The sequence below is a fragment of the Suricata suricatta genome, chromosome 14 (genome assembly GCF_006229205.1).
Source record: "Suricata suricatta isolate VVHF042 chromosome 14, meerkat_22Aug2017_6uvM2_HiC, whole genome shotgun sequence".
Lineage (NCBI taxonomy): Eukaryota > Metazoa > Chordata > Mammalia > Carnivora > Herpestidae > Suricata > Suricata suricatta.
Window position 1 is genome coordinate 3635262 of NC_043713.1, and position 17008 is coordinate 3652269.

Below are 17008 nucleotides of genomic sequence, written 5' to 3' on the forward strand. Positions count from 1 at the left end.
AGAAGTTTATTTTTATGGGAGGCTGAATCAAGGACTTTCCCATGCATACAAAAACTTGTCAAAATTATTTATGAGTCTTGCTGAGACACACAATATGTCATATCAAACTCCTATTTTCCTTCCAAGCACAGACTGTCAATATCTCCGCTACTATCAATAACGTGGACCACCGCTGATAGAGGCCCGCGGGAGCCGAGGTCATCTGCCCGGCCCAGCCGCTGCCGGGCCCGTCTCTAACCGCAGTCAGCTGCGAAGAAGCCATTTACCACCTCGATGAGGAGCAGTTGAGGTGCGCGCTCGGCGCTTGGGACTGCGTCCAGAGCCTTCGCAACATCAAGTAAAATGGAAACATATGCTTGAGAAATTATGGTTGATTATGGCTGGAGTAAAACAAAAATAACAAGATATTTCAGCTTTCATTTTGCACACAAAATATTGGTCAAGGCTGATAATCATGAGACTCATGGAGACAGCCCATCCCCACTGAAGCTGCCGTCCTGTTTCCGTGGGTGGAACCCGGGGACGAGGCATCTGCGGAAGGCGGCGTGAGCTTGGCTCTGCCCCGCCTCATCCGGCCACCATTGTAGTTCGTGAGGAGGCGTTTCCTCTAGGGAGTTCGTTCTTCCACGCGGAGAGGGACGGAGAGGGGCCGCTGAGATGAGCCACGGCCACAGGAAACTGCATTCTTATTTTCCAGCTCGGGGGCAATGGGAACGGCGGTCTCCGCCTCCATGGGCCCTGGGAGCCGGCGGATGCAGCTCCAGCCCAGTGTCTCTGAGAGATCCCCTTCCCCAACGAAGGGCGTTTGATCGCCGCCCTTGGGCCCAGGTGCTATGGCGCGCCTGGCCCTGAGGCCATGGGCAAGACCGGAGCCACACGGGCCACACTTCGGTGGTGGTAGTGGGCGGGCAGGGGGCGTGGCTGTTGAACGCCTACTCCGCTTTCTCAGCACGAACAGAATCCCTCCTTGTGGGCTTCGCTTCAGGATCCACGGCTCTCGCAGTCCCACGTCTGTGGGGCGGGGGCGGGCGGCTGCCGGGACACCCAGGGGTTTGCAGGGTGCGTCCCCTGGCCCGCGGGGACTTGCCAGCTGGTGCTGCGGGGGTGACGCTCCCCTGCAGGGAGCGCTGGGCCGAAGGCTCTGCCTTTGCATCGGATGAGAGTCACTGTGACTGGTCTCGCCTGCTGACACGGATGTGGTGTGAATTTTTTTTTAATTTTTTTAATGTTTTATTTATTTTTGATACAGAGAGAGACAGAACATGAGAGGGGGAGGGGCAGAGAGAGAAGGAGACACAGAACCGGAAGCAGGCTCCAGGCTCTGAGCTAGCTGTCAGCACAGAGCCCGACGCCGGACTCGAACCCACGAACGTGGGATCTGACCCGAGCCGAAGCCAGAGGCTTAAACGACTGAGCCACCCAGGCGCCCTGTGGTGCGAATTCGATCCTACAGGCGAGTGCACAGTGCAGAGAACACAGGAGACACCGTGCACATACTTTGAATGTGCTGTGTATGTGGGGCAAACAACACAAGAGCGAGGGGCCCGGCAGCTGCGTGGCTGAGGGACGCCGGGAACTGTCCTGCTGTCTCCTGACTGGGACTTAAACTCACTGGTCTGGATCCGTGCACGTAACTTTTAATTTGGTTTTGTGGAATGTCTACACTCAGTACTAACACAAGTGGGTCAAATGATAGAAATCTACTTTTTTCTGGCAGAACTGTCGCAGAGAGTTAACAGGAAAGGGGTTCCCCTAAACACAGTCATCTCTCCGATCTTCCCAGTTCCTGTTTTGAAACAGACTCTGAACGCCACGCAGAGCCCTCCCCAAGCCTACAGAGCTGGTCCACGGGCTGCAGTGATTCCCGTCCATTAGGAACGTAAAAATACACTCCGTGGAGGAAAGCGGGCCATAGAGCACTGTAGCTCATTCTGTGTACGTTCATGGCTGTCGAGCGGAGCCACAGTGGCACATTCTGAGTAAAGAGGGGTAACTTCGACCTGAGAAGTAAAACTCAGAGCGTGACTCCTGACCCGCGTGCCAGGAACGCCCTCCTTCTGTGTGCAAGGCCACGGCGATGAGCTACCTTTATTTAGGCTTTCAAAACAATTGTTTGAAATAACTGGAATGTGTTTCCTTCAGGGAAGCCACAGTGTTTCCAGAAACACGGAGCTGACGTTACTTAACAAAAGTACGTCTACTACTTTCAGACAAAGACAAAAAGGAAATCTGGAGGTTTGTGTGCCCGTAACAAAGCACGGGCTGCCGCGTTGAAGCCGAAGTCAACGTATTGGGCTGAACTTCCAATAATCTGCTAGCGGACAGCGGGCAGGGGTGAGGGGGGAACGCCGTTCCGTGGGGAGGGCAGAGTCCGGCCTCTCTCTACAGAAAGGAGCGCAGGATGCCTAGAGGGCTGGGTGACCAGCTCGCGGTGACTTCGTGGCCCCGGCCGGCCTGTGCTCCCCACACTTGGAGCCGCGTGGAGGGTGCTGAGGAGCGGCGGGGAGGACACCGGTGCAGAGAGACGGGTAGAAATCTCTTCACCTTGGGAACGACCCCTGCTTCTGCGTTCAGGAGTCTTTACGATATTACGGTAATTACGAGGGGCTCTTACAGAACAACACCATGCACATTTCCCACACTGGAGCCCTTCTGGGCGAGTTGGGATCGGAGGTGCGGCCGCGCGGGGCTCTCCCAGACAGAGCCCTCTGGCTCGGGGCCGCACACACGTGTCCACACTCGTCCACGCTCACTGCGGGCTGCAGCACGAGCCCTGTACCCCCACCAGGACCCAGCATGGGCTACACTTCTGTTCCCGTTGTTCCAGCAACACCGCCAGTTTTGAGAAAACGGAGGCGCAGAAGACTGAGTGCCTCATGTGGAGGCTGAGACGAGGGTGGGCTGGTTTCTGCCCGTGGAGTCAGTCTGGGGCCCGACGGGGACTTTGCCTCAACAGCCCAAGACACGGCTTCTCGGCCTCAGCACGGAGGCCTCTTGGCCAGGATGCACATCGTGGGGTGATCGGCAGCAGCACTGTCCCCAAATGTCCCCGGTGGTGGGGAAGCACCCTCAGCGGAGCCCCTCTGGTCTAATCACTGACTCAGTAACTACACGATCCGCCATACTTCAGCGTCTGTTCTCGGCTCCATCTCTACAAAACAGGCTTTTGAGATTTCGAGTTCCCTGTTGCTACCGTCACTAAGGACGGGTGTGGTGCCTTCAGGTGGGCAAAAGCAATGGCATTAGCCTTACCAGATAAACTATCGGACCCCGGTTTGATTTGAATTTCAGATACACAACAAATAGTCTTTTTTAATAGGTCCTAAATATTGCATTATTTGTTGTGTATCTGAAATTCAAATTGAACTATGTGTCCTATATCTTTATTTGATAAATCTGATGATGCTATGTTACATGGTCTGGAAAAACAATCTCTCCTCCTTTCTACAACTGATAATCAGGGATGGGGAAACAAAAAAGAAAATCAGGGTTAAAGATGCATATTTTGCATTTTGGGTAACTTAGAAATGGTTCCGTTATGTATTAAATACACTGTTTTCCTTTTGCATTTATTACATATAGTACTTTACTATCTAAAGGAGGTGCCTCTCATGCCTACTTACCTTAAAATTGTGCTCTTAGCACAGCAAGGCTGCTCCCTGCTATCTGACAATGCTGTGTAATTTTTAAAAAAGAAAAAGAAAGGTCTTCTCTAACAGAAATCCATAAGCTATGTAACTTTCTGGCTCAAAGGTTATGTGACCCCTTAAGGTTGTCAGTTCAATGCCAACTCAGACGCATTTCAGAGTATCATGAGATTCAAGTTACACTACCACATTCTACTTCCGACTCCCCCAAACCTTCTCTGACTCTCATGATTACATTCCTTATTCCCCCAAAACTTCCAACTGCCTAAGCTTTTGCTTAATTTATTCCTATTCCATTTACCTATCTTCTCAATCTTTTTCTTTTTATTAAGTCAATTTTTCTCTTTCCCACTTAAAAAAAAAAGTTTCACATGAATACACAACTCTGGATACTTCAAACAACACAGGTACCTGCCGTGTAAGAGGCGAGTCTGCCTTCAGAACCCTGTGCACATGTCACCTGCACGCAAACATGAATGTGCAGTTTACGTCTCTGTAAGTCAAACGATGACTAGATCTACAGGTTTCGGATTCCACACTCTTCTACAGCACACGACACGATCTACAGAAGTCATGCTTTGCTTCCTTCACGGACCCACCCATGCTCATCTCTCCAAGCTGAACGCCTACTGTTACAGCCCACATTTCCAAGGTATCCCTGTCCCCCACCCCCAACTGCCCTTTTCCTTCTTCCTTCTGTGCCAGGAACTCTGTTTGCTTCTGGAGAAACACACACGGTGAAGGCCAGGCTCTTGCCCAGAGGAGCTCGGGGCTGGTAGGACCTCACGTGATGGGCATTGATGACTCTGAACAGAAATGATCCATTTTATGCAGGGACTGCAAAAAGACCATTCTGAAAGTGACAACGAATCAAGCACACTGGGCAGAATCTGAGGAGATATCTACCACATCATACAAAAGGCCACGAGTCCCTTAACGTGGGGCTGCTGTCATCATTCCGATTACTGTAATTGTTCTCCAAGTGTCTTCTGAGCACACGTGTCCCCTTCCCAGTGGAACCCCCAGTGCTCATGCTTATCTATGTCCCACAACGCTCTTAGCACAAGGTTGATCGCAGAGTTAGTGGGCAAATATTAATTATAACTTCACAGTGAACACGGTATTCCCCGTAATAAAGTAGATTAAAATTTCTAGCAGAAAAAAGGGTGCAAAATCAAAGAGTAAAAGCAGGTGGCTCTTTTGTGAACTTAAACCCAATGGCGACTTCCTAGCACAGTTCCTGCCTAGCCACGTGGCGACAGGCCAGAGTTTTCCTCAAGGAAGAAGTTCTCTAAGGAGAACTGACCTGCACACAGCACGCTAGGCTGACGACGCTGTGAGACTAACCAAGACAAAGAGGCGGTGCCTTGACAGAGGCGCGTCATTTTAGCCTTGTGATTCGGCAATGACAGCTGAGTGACATTCACCCTTCACAATGTAATCGCTGTACAGATTGCTAAGCTCCTTTACGACCATCTTCTCTGTATATTCTCCTAAGAATCTTCTGAGCTAGGACTCTATCAGGCCTTTTAAAATTAGTTACTTTTGAATAGGCACCATATTTACCTGGTTCAAAGTTCTAAAGGTCAGGCCAAGTATACAGTAAAAAACAAACGTAAGAGAATACAGTGAAAATAAGTAATGATCTAAGTGTGATGTATACGAAAGGGGAAAGGCACCTTACGAGGACAAACCCCCCAATTTTATGGAAAAATGGACTGGAGAACACAGATACAGGAGTTTTGACCACACCAGGGCCGCTAGTGGAAGGACACGGGCTTGTCCGGTGCTGGAGGAGGCAAGAGGCAGTGGCAGGGTTGACAAGACACAGAAGAAAGGGGCTAGGTCCAAGCGGTTTCATTTCATTCAAAAAGTAATATTATTGAGCACTTCTACTTTGCCTTTGCTGAGCCAGGCCAGTTGGGTCAAGAAGAGGAAGTAAAACCGCCCCGGCCCCAAGAGAATGAAAATCCGCAGAAACAAAGGATCCTTAAATATGCCGTGAAAGGCCTGTGTTCAAATCCCAGCTCTGGCACAGCAGGGACCGTGTGGACAGCAGACCCAAGCGCCGGTCCTGACTGATCGCTGGCACTGGGTTCCTCACCTTGACAATGGAGAGATCACGATAATCCCGCACGCATGGCAGAGATCCCCAGAATGCCGAATGTGGGGGTGATGGGCGCGAGGTGCATGGATATGGAAGGTGCTAGGGCCCCACGAACAGTGGAGACCAGTCAAGAGTAATAGGGTCAAGTCAAGTTTTGGCAGGAAACACATCTTGGGAAGAAAGGACGTCTTCACGGCAGACAAGAGAAGGGCTGTCCCCATGTGGGGTTAACTCTGGAGTTGCATGCCGTCAGCCATGTCTGTGTGAAGCCACCGCTGCTGAAGCAGCTCCTCAGAGAAGCAGGACCACCCCGGCCAAGGTCAGGGGCCAGGATGCTGCCAGGGGGACCACCCCGGCCAAGGTCAGGGGCCAGGGCCACAGGGAGGGCCCCAGGGCCAGGACACTGCCCAGACGGGGACCCAGCCGCGGCAGGAGCCAGCGGTGCGAGGTGGTGACAGAAGAGGCAAACAATGTTGACACTCACATCCTAAGGCCAGCAGTGAGCAGAGCCAGGTGGCCCGTGTCAGCCCTGCGACAGCGCCAGGGGCAGACGTGACGTGGGAGCAGGAGGAGACAGACGGGCCGCCCATGAGCCAGCGTTGCTTTGGGTGGCAGGGCGAGGAGGAGGCCCAGCCCATTTTCCCACTGGAAACACACGCTTACGGCTCTCACCTTTGCAGGCGGGACGAGAAGGCGGCCGCAGCCGGCAGGTCACCGGGAACAGGGCACACACGAGGACTTCGGGGTTCAGCTGGGGGGTCAAAGCCACTGTCTGACATGGTCGGGATGGCTCAGAGAACACCCCGGAGTCGCACACACACAGGGTCTGGTTTCCGTTATGCTGTAGGAGGCCGCCTCTTTGGTCCGCACCCCCCACAAGCACACGTGCGCCCCAACCATCCCCCCACTGTCCGGGACTTTGTCACCAGCGCGGCAGGGCGGGCAGGACCGCGGACCCCATGTGGGCCCCTAATTGTGAAGCTCTTATGAGGGTTGAACCTGATCATTCACTGAATTGTTGAGTTGATGGGATTCGTGTAGCCGGTTATAAATTGATAATCTAAATTAATTCATTCAAGCAGAAATCGATTTTGTAACTCCTCGAGAGCTTGTAATGATGCTTACCTCCCACTGCTCGCCCCGTCCTCGGCTTCATAAAGCTGGTCGGAACAGCTGGATTCAGGTGACCTGCTAGCTCATTAAATCTGTTACATGTTCCTTCTAGTAAATGATATTAAGCCGAAATGTCCTAACGTTGATTTTTTTTCTTTAATTTTATGACAGAAATAACCTAATTTGTAACACAAAATAACAATCTCCTTGGATTACTTTGCCTTGTTAAAATATTTTATGCATTTTTCATTTACACAAAGGTAATGGAAAACCACTTAAACTATCTGTTATTTAAACCACAAGAGATATGTTACTGAAAGTCTGATAGCTACAAAAATGATTGTCTCTTCATCGTCTTTACTTTATATCTGTAATAAAAGGCAGACAATTCAATTCATTGGTTAGTAAATAAAGTACGGTAGTTTTTATTTTATTTTCTCGGCATTGCTAGAACTAAAATCAGATTGCTTTTTAAATTCATTTAGAAATAAGACTCATTACTTTCCTTTCCTCTTTCTAATCTAAAATGTCTAATGTCCGTTCGGATCCTCACATTTTCTTCATCAACAGAAGTTGTAACCTAATTCTAAATCCCATATTAAAAGAATCATTTTCCAAGCTATTCACTCCCTGTGTACTGAGGCTGAGTAATGAAATCAGAGCACCTGCTTTTTGTGCATGAGGCTATTAAATACTTATTTCTAGTAACCTCCTGATTGCATTTCCTTTTCCTAAATAAATTTAAAAATAAAAACATCCATGATGCCAAGAAGAACAATGGTAAAATACGTGTCCTAAGACTCCAAGTGACCAATCATGTTTATTGCTGTGATAAGTGATAAGCATTTCTCAAATCAAGAAAGGTGACTAATTGAAGCCCGTTCTCCTCTTCAAAGCTCTACCAGTTTACACAGCAGGGACAACACTCATCCATTTTATGGTGTCAAAAGCCTTAACTGTTAAAAATTAAGATAATGTTGTTGGCCTGCCTTTCTAATAGGAACCACCTTATGGCAGAGAGTTTATTAAACAGGCTGATCAACATAAAATAACATCACTAAACGTGTGGACATTTTAACACTACTTGTTTAGCGTTGAAAATGAACTTAAGCATTTTTCTAGATACTATCCCTGGCATTGCACTTACTGTGTGAAGTTTCCAAAGAATTTACTTTAAAAATGTCTACAGACCATAACTACTCAGGCCACGGAAGTTAAAAAGAGAATTTTAACATATTAAGAATCAATTGTTTTATAATCCTAATCTTTAAAAAAAAATTCTTAAAAGTTGGGCTTTTACTGTAAGATGCACATCCCAGAATAAAAATATGTAACACAACCACTCACTCAAACTGCATGCAGATTTCTTTGGTCTAAGATGGTCTTTAAAGGGGGAAAAAAGAGGAAAGAGAAGAGAGAAGCAGCCGACCCCCTGAGGTAAGTGAGGTGAGGCGTGCACGCCCAGAATCTCCGAGTGAGTCCCCTTCCCCTCTGCCTTTCCCATCCAACCTTCGTCCTGTGTCTTCCTTATAACATAATGCAGAATTCATCGACAATTTCTTTGAAAAATATAACCTTAGAAAAAACAGGGCAAACAGAAAGACAACTGCCATACAACGGGATATAAGACAGAATGACCCAGCGCCACACACGCATTGTCAGCAAAATGCCTCAAGAACAGAAGGAGCATCGGTTTGCAGCTGCCCTCGAGGTTCCTGGGACAGCACGACCCTTCTGACCTTAGCCTCGAACTGCCCACATCACGACTCGCCTACCCAAACCTCGACCTGGCCCGGGACACGTGGATCTCTGTCTACTGACTGCGGCGGCTTCCTAGCTGGACCCCCAGCCCCTCTGTGACGCTCCCGCCACTCAAGGGCAGCCCTCCTGAGAGCTTCAAATGTGTGTGACCTGAACGCTGCTCCCCAGCTCAGGAGCTCCCGCCCGCGAGGCCCAAGGCGCCCTGCCCTCCGGTCCTCCTTCTGCCTCATCCGCCTGAGACACGGCCGCACTGTCCTTCCAGAAGTCGGACTCAATCGACACCCAACTAACAGAATGCTCTGAAAGGGAACAGCTCAGGGATCTGGAATGGGTTTTTCACAAAACAAGTCAGACAAAGGGAACGCTTGCGGACGCGGAGTAATTAAGCTTTCTAACATGTCCTTAGAAAGAGCAAGGCGTGCAACCACAGCTCTTGGTCTCTAGAACGTCCGAATGCCGTTCCATCTCCTAGGAATTTCATTGCCTGTATGCCTTGGGAGACAATAAATCAATAAGCTTTTTCCCCCTCAGCACTCATAAAAACTCCACTTCGTCTTCAGATTCACTGTCATGAGGTTTGTTCGAGCCCTTTGCCTGCTCTTGGCACTTGCACTGTGCGGAGCCCCTATCCTGGCTGGCCCCTCTCTCTCATCTCCCTTTCCCGGGGTCCGAACGCCACCGCCGCCCTCTGGGAATGGCTGCCTGGCCAGCGGACACGTGGGCAAGCAGCAGCCTCGCATCCGAAACTCTAAGCACTGACCCGCATGCGCATCGCACGGCCACACGCCAACAGCGCGTCCACGTGGCCTGTCCCCGCCCTCCCCGCTGTCTGCCTCCGCCGCCTCAGCACTGTCCGCAAGACTGCGGCATCTCCTGACGCCGTTTCTCTGGCCATTTTTAATTTTAATCACTTTTGTGTCCTTCTCAGTTATTTCTTCACAGGAAATGTGCCGGGCTGTCTGCACATAGGGCCTTGACCCACCTTGGCTTTTGCTTTTCCTAACCGTTTATTCAGAAATAATTTCAAGCTTACATTTTACGAGCAGAGCACAAAGAACTCCCTTATGCTTCGGCCGCACTTCTCACTGTGCACGTTTTCAGCGCTTGCAGTGTCTGTTCTCTATGTACACACATCACTATTTTCTTTTTTGTAAACCATTTGAGAGTAAGTTGCAGAACTGAGGCTACCTTACTGATCAATATTTCACTGCGAGAGTCCTGGGAACATTCAGACTTCATCAAAGGTTCCAGTCCTGCAACAGCGTCATTTAGAGCAGAAACCAACCAAACAAAAAGCCCCCCAAGCCACAACAAAGACAGACAGGAGACAGATGCGGTGCGGGGCCCTCCCCAGGAGCGCGCGCTATACTCAGTGCCCGCCCACCTCCCCTCTGCTGGAACTTCTTGTCTTTCCGCATCTCCCGGGCCCCTGTCGGTTCTGAAGAGTACAGGCCAGTCACAGAGTAGAATCTTCCTATGGGTGAGCTCACTTCACTCGAATGGTTTTCTACCTCCTACACTGACAAAGCATTTCTCACTTAATTCAAGTGTTTTTTTTTTTTTCAAGTTTATTTATTTTGAGAGAGAGAGCGAGCGAGCGCTCTAGGGAGTGAGTGTGTACGTGAGTGGGGGAGGGGCAGGGAAAGAAAGGAAGAAAGTGAATCCCCAAGCAGGCTCCACACTGAAAGCGTAGAGCCCAAAGCGGGGGTTGATCCCATGAACCCGGAGATCATGACCTGAGCCAAAGTCAAGAGTCGGATGCTGAACTGACCTGAGCGCCATGCTGCGCCTCAAGCCCTTTAAGCTCAAAAATACATTTTCCCCACAGAGCTCTTGTCTGATTAGGGAACACTGTCCATGGCTACTCACTTGCTGGGCATCTTGTCTTTCACTTTTTACACTCCAGATTCCAGCTGACTTTTTAAAACCAACTTTGTTGAGGAACAATTTAGAGTCAATAAATAAGAGAAGTGTGGTCTAGTGAGTTGGACTCTTGTAACTACCACCAAAAATGAAGCCATAAAATATCTTCTCTACCTCAAAAAGTCCCCTCATGCTCCCCATTCCAGCCCCAGGAAACCACAGATCTGGTGCGTATCACCACTGAAGAGGGTTTCCTGTCACAAATTTTGAAAAAGACGGAGTCATGCAGTACTTAATCTCTTGCGTCCGGCATCTTTTGCTCAGCCTAACGGTTTTGCAATTCATCCATGCTGCTGTATATATTGGTAGTTCCTTCATTTTTATTGCTGAGTAATATTCCACGTTACGGATCATTTGCCTGTCCCTTCGTCAATGATGGTGCCGGGGCTGGTTTCAGCCTTGGCTCGTAGGAACAGAGTTACTATAAACATTCGAACATCAATCCCTGTGTGGACATATGCTTGCCTTCCTCTCGGGCAAGTTCCTGGGAGTGGAATTGCTGGGTCAGATGGTGAGTAAGTATATGTTTAATTTTAAAAGCAACAGTCAAGCAGTTCTCCAAGCCGGCTGTACCGTTTTACACCCCGCCAGCCCTGCGCAGCGGCCCGGGATGCTGCGCATCTTCGCTAACACGGGGCTCCTCCACAGCCCTTTTAATTGCAGCCATTCTGGGGGCTGTCACGTGGCATGGCATTACGGGTTCCGTGTGCAACTCCCTGATGACTGCTGATGTTGAGTGTCATTTCAAACCTGCTTCTTGGCCATTTGGATATCTTCTTTTATGTATTTTTCATTTGGTTCTTGGTCTTCTTAAAATTCAGTTGTAGGTTATGCTTTGTATATTCTGGACTCAAGTCCTCTCCCAGACACATGCATAACAAATACTTCTCAGTCTCTCCGGCTTGACTTTTTCTTTTTTTAATGGTCTCTTTTGAAGAGAAATTATCAATTTTGATGAAGTACAATTGATCAGCGTTTCCTGTACTAGCTGTACTAGCTAAGGAGTCTCCGCCTACACCAAGGTCAAAAAAGACTTTCTCTTACTTTTTCTCTTGGAAGTTTTACAGTGTTAGCTTTTATATTTCGGTCTATAATGTATTTCAAGAAAATTTTTGTGAAGAATGTGAAGTAAGTAAGGGTCATGATCCATTTTTTTTTCCTGCATGGGTATCCGAATATTCCAATGATGTGTTAAAAAAACACACACACAACCGAAACTATCCTTTTCCATTTGTAGAAAATCAACTAAGTGTATTATTTCTATCCTTGCACCAAAACCATCCTGTCTGGATTACTATAGCTTTATATTAAGTCTGGAAATCAGGTCGTGTAAGCATTCTGCATTCTGTTCTTCTGCAAAATTGTCTTGACTTATCTGGATCTCTCGCATCGGCACGCAAGTTTTAGGATCAGCCTATGAATGACTACAAGAAAGCCTGGGTTGGGAGGGCTCCATAGGTCACACCGGGAGAAGCGACCCTAACGATACTGAGTCCTCCTATTAGGCTGTTTCTCTGCACTAATTTTTCACCTGAATATAGGCTACGTTTAACTACTTTTAGCATGTCTGGAAGTGATATTTGTCGGACAGGGATCACAACGTTACGTTGGACGTTTGGGTTTCTCTGTCTTCCCTCAAGAGTGCTGACGTCTGTTCTGATGGAGTTACATTTGCCACTGGATCAGCTCGGTTCTGGGTTTGCTGGGGGTCAGTCTAGAACCTCTCAGGTAGGCGTGGCCCTACTGCAGCATGGTCCTCTGGATCCTGAGCGAACCCTCAGTCTGCTCTTAAGTCTGGCCGCAGGAACTGGCAGCGAACGCCCTGCCCGGCGTGGGCTCCCCGGACCCTGTCCTCTGACCGTCCTCCTGCACGTGGCGCCTCTGCACGTGTGGCTCGTTATCTGGCTCCCAGCCCCAGAAGGGCCCCGGCGGACTTCTGGGGGTCTTTTTCTGCACAGCTGCTTCCTTTTCCTGGGTGCTTTGCAAATTCTAGCCACTTCGAGCTTCTAAACTCCTGGCCAAGTGAGTCTGCCAGGATCTCCCTGACGGTGGTGAGGAATTTGCTTCCAGAAAGAAAGCGACACAGCTAGATGCTCACAGTCCTCAATGCTTACTGTCCAGGATCTGAAAAGAGCTGCTTCATAGATTTCATCTAGTTTTCTATGTTTTTAAACGGTGTGTGAGGGCACATCCTCTGCCAGTTACTCCTTCAGGGGCACACATGGAAGTCTTCTTCATTTTATTTCAATTTATTTATGCATACGTTTGATCCATGGTCATAGGCCATGTTTTAGACCTTTCTGTCCTCAACACTGTACCTGGCCACAGGGTGTCACATAGGATTGCAGTTCAGAAATGACAGTGGGCTTAAAGAATGACTAGTCCCAGATACTACATGCGGTTTACTTTACCTCCCAATGTGGTCAGTATTAGCAGAACTGAAATCATCTGCTGCAGCATGCATAGCCCCTTACTGAGGGAGCTGCCGTCTGTGTCTGCTGATGGCCGCAAGGCGCACAGAAGGCCGCAACAGGGCGTCTTAAAATTCTACCTCAATGATAGCATCCACCTTTATTCACAGCACACTCTACTTTCTCCCAGTGGGCGGGGCCGCCAGCCGCAGTTTCTCAAGTTCCACCTTGTGCTATTCTTCCAGCTTCTCTGACTGTAGACAGCTTTTGCACGTAAGTCCTCAGCTTGCCATGGAAAGACGTTGTCCTTCCCCGACTTTCGATGTGCCCTAAGCATGCTGGCCTTGGCGCTGGCTGGCCTCTCTGCTCAGAGCACTCTTGTGCCACACAGATCCATGAAGAAGTCCCTCATTCCATCAAGTCTCTGCTTATATGGCCCCATCTCGACCCAGCCCACCGGGATGTCCCGATGTCATACCTTACCTGCCCGACTCCTCCTCACCCAGTCCACCTCCAGACCCCACCCCCTCGTCCCCTCCTCCATTCTTTTTTCTCATGGTACCTCGCCTTGTAATGAACTGCATGATTACTCTCTATGCCTTTTGTTGGGTGTCTAGCTCTTTTTGGTAGACCAGATGCTCCACAAGCAAGAATCTGTTTTGTTCACAAGGGTGTCCTAGTTATTCTGAGCAGTGCCTTGCTTCGTGCTCAGTAGACTTTTGTGGAATAAATGAATGCATGTCCTCCTGCCCTTGCCTATGGCTAAAACAAACGTGACTTTAGTTCTCTGCCTGTGGCAGTTTGGGTGTGAGGATGTGGTGTGTCCTAAGGGCCTGATGTCCTCACCCCCTTCCCTGGTTCCATTTAAGCTGGGAAGCGCTAACTTATATGAGGATCACGTATGAAGGTGAGCTGTAGACCTACTCTTTTCTCTCAAAATTATGTAGCAAGATTCGTCAGAGCCAGGGAATTATGAGGGCACTGAGCTCAACATTAGGCTCCGAGTGCTGAGTCTGGGACTTACCTGAGAGTCTGAGTGGATGAGTGGATTAAGTGATGTAGTGTGGCCACAGGGAAGATTTACTTGGCTCAGAATGTTAGAAAAATCACTGGGCATAAAGCTCAACTTACTTCATCATATCCATGGAAAGCCCATTAAGGCAAGGATAAATTTTAGGAAATCGTATAGAATAGCCATGTTTAAATTTAGTGCCGATATTGAATTCTTATTGATTTTAAAGAAGAATATATATGCATATGCTACAATGCTAAGACAGCATATTAAGTAGAAAAAATTACCACAAATGACTCACCTTCACTAAAAGAGAGACTATTAATCTTAAAAATAAAATTGTCTAACTGCTATTATATTTACATTTCTCTAATTTTTATTGGTGCCAAACCATTTAAACCACATAGCTCTCGAAACCAAATCTATTGCAGAAGATCCGTTAGTCCAAACCAGAGCCTTTTCAGGGTTCAAGGCACTGCCCCCCATTAAACAACCCACACCAAAGCACGTGCGGAGGAACAGCGACGTTAAGATTTTGCGTCAGCCTCTTCCGCTCCCCTCAGAGTTTGGTCTCCAGGTGTCACGTCATGTGCTTTCAGCTTCCTAGCTGCAAAAAATAGTTTTCTCATGATTTCTCTGAATGGTGAGCAGCAGGTACTTAGTCAACGGGGAGGAGTCTAGCTGGAAGTTCGGTGCCTGAGGAAGAAGGGCGTCCACAGGGGAGGACGGTGTCCCGTGCTAATACCCCTGGTTCCCGGCCAGCTCTCTGCTCAGAGCGTCCCGGATTTCATCAATCTTTGTTGACTGGCAGCCCAGCAGCTCCCTCACCTTCTCTGAGCCACAAACATGTCTGGGCCATCTGCGTCCTGAAGACGGGGGAGGACATAGCAGCGTCCTCCCTTCCCCATGAGGTCAGTTGACATTCTTTAGTGGAGTCCACGAAAGAACAGATTGAGGTTCATCTTTAGGGCAACTGCACCTCTCGCCAAGCTGTGCGGAGAAATCTCGTCCACACACAACCAGGGGCGCCTAAGACTGGAGGCCAGAGTGAAAAGCTGAGGGTGAATTTTTGTTCGGCTTCTGTGAGAAGAGTAAATGTGGCATTTATGAAAGCTCACAGAAAAGTTTCCCAGAAGCCACCACTGCAAAAATAAGTTCAAAAGGAGCTCAGCCCTTAACATCTTACACTATGTAGGAATCGTGTGTGGAGCTATAAAAACTACGGTTGAAATGTTCAGGAAACCCTGTCAATTCTTAGGCTTTTGAAAGAGAGTTCTGTTGTCATACACACAATTTCAAATGTTTAATAGCATGCAGAAATAGAAAGTAATCAGAGAGTGTCAAAGCGAATCAAATCTAGGAATTTACGGGAAAAAAAGATAAAATTAAGACAAAATTTACTTTAATGACCACAATTTTGCTGTAATTTTTTAGATTCCCTTGGCAATTGCCCAATTTAACCAAAACCAGTCCCACTGAACTTGGTTGGGATACAGTACGGAACTGAGTACAACACTTGGCGATGAACTTGAGGTTCACAGAAGGAATTAGTTGAAACCTGCACGGGCAGCATCTCAGGTTTGTGCGCTCAACGTTCTGTGAGCCCAGGTGCCGCAGGCTTCGATGATGTTTACCGCCTTCCCCGCAATAATCCAAGACTGTGTCAATAATAAGTCCCAGGGGCCACCAAGAATTTTTCTAAGAAGAAGTATTTTTCATTTTGGTAAGCCATAAATTTAAAAAATCTTAGTTCAGGACCATACAACCTACTTAATATTAGGTGTCTAATTTTCTGGAGAATTTTTAGGAGAACGCCACTTTAACGATCAGATTTATGGATGCAGTGTGCTAAGAGGGAAATACAAAAGAAATTGTAAAGAAATAACTATCATTGAAAATCGTCAAATGTTTTTGGTTTTTACAACTAAGAAATACAACTCTAATACCTCAATTGCGACATTCATAGGATTTTCAAAAGTACCAAATAGGATGATTTGTGCCACACGCCTTTCCCTTCCAAACCTCAGAAGTGATCTGCACGCACTTTACTGTGGCACCTACATTAGGTACAGTAAAGGCACCCACACTAGTGAACGCTGTGTTGAATTTTGACACGTCCCTCCAGTCATGTTGCCATCACTGTACTCAAAACCTGGAGATTTCCCATCACCCCCAAAAATATATGAAACTGTTCCATCAACTTTGTGCCCTAACAAGGTCAATAATCTCCCACCTCCAGATGCAACTATGCTCTTCCTAACATTTGCTATTATCAACATTTTACAGTTTAGCAACTTTAATGGGGATGCAGTGGTATTTCATTACGGTTTCACTGCACTTCCCTGACCACTGGGGATGTTGGTTGAACTGAGTACCATTTCATGTATTTATTGCCCATCTGTATTTTTTTTTTTGGTCATTTCTTACGTGCGTTTTTCTTATTATTGAATGATAATTTGCTCTTTGAGTGTTCTGGATTCAAAAACGAGGTCAGATGTGTGTACAGCTTTTCTCCTTACTTTCTTAATGGCACCTTCTGAAAAGGAAAATGTTTCAAATTTGATAAAGTTTAATTTATCAGTCATTTTGTGCTTTTCATGTCCTACCCAGGATATCTTGGATATCTATCCCAAGGGATAGACAGAGATTTTACTGTTTTCTTCTAGAAGGTTTAAAGTTTTACTTTTTTAAGTTATATATTTATTTTTTAAATGTTTATTTTTGAGAGAGAGAAACTTAGAGTGTGAGTGGGGGAGGGGCAGGGAGAGAGGGAAACCCAGAATCCAAGCAGGCTCCAGGCTCTGAGCTGTCAGCATAAAGCCCAAAGCAAGGCTTGAACTCATGAACCGTGAGATCATGACCTGAGCTGTGGTCAGATGCTTAACTGACTAAGCCACTTAGGTGACTCTAAGTTTTTAAAATTTATTTTGAATTAATTTGTGAAATGGTATGGGGTAAGTTTCACTTTCTTCCATATGGACATACAAATATTCCAGAACAACTTGCTGAAAAGACTAATCTTTCCTCCTTGGCA

General features: G+C 47.6%; 1 protein-coding gene across 3 annotated transcripts in view; it reads right to left on the reverse strand.

Annotated features, from left to right (window-relative positions):
* The window catches only part of ZNF407 (zinc finger protein 407), a 473145-nt gene that overhangs the window by 103753 nt on the left and 352384 nt on the right, over positions 1-17008 (reverse strand). The window contains exon 9 of one of the 3 annotated variants that reach the window (XM_029921742.1): positions 7200-7235. The exons of the other annotated variants lie outside the window; for them this stretch is intronic. Within the exon in view, the coding sequence (XP_029777602.1) occupies positions 7225-7235 (11 nt within the window). The 3' untranslated portion in view covers positions 7200-7224. Of the gene's footprint in view, positions 1-7199; positions 7236-17008 lie in introns of those variants that run through there. 3 annotated transcript variants of the gene reach the window in all.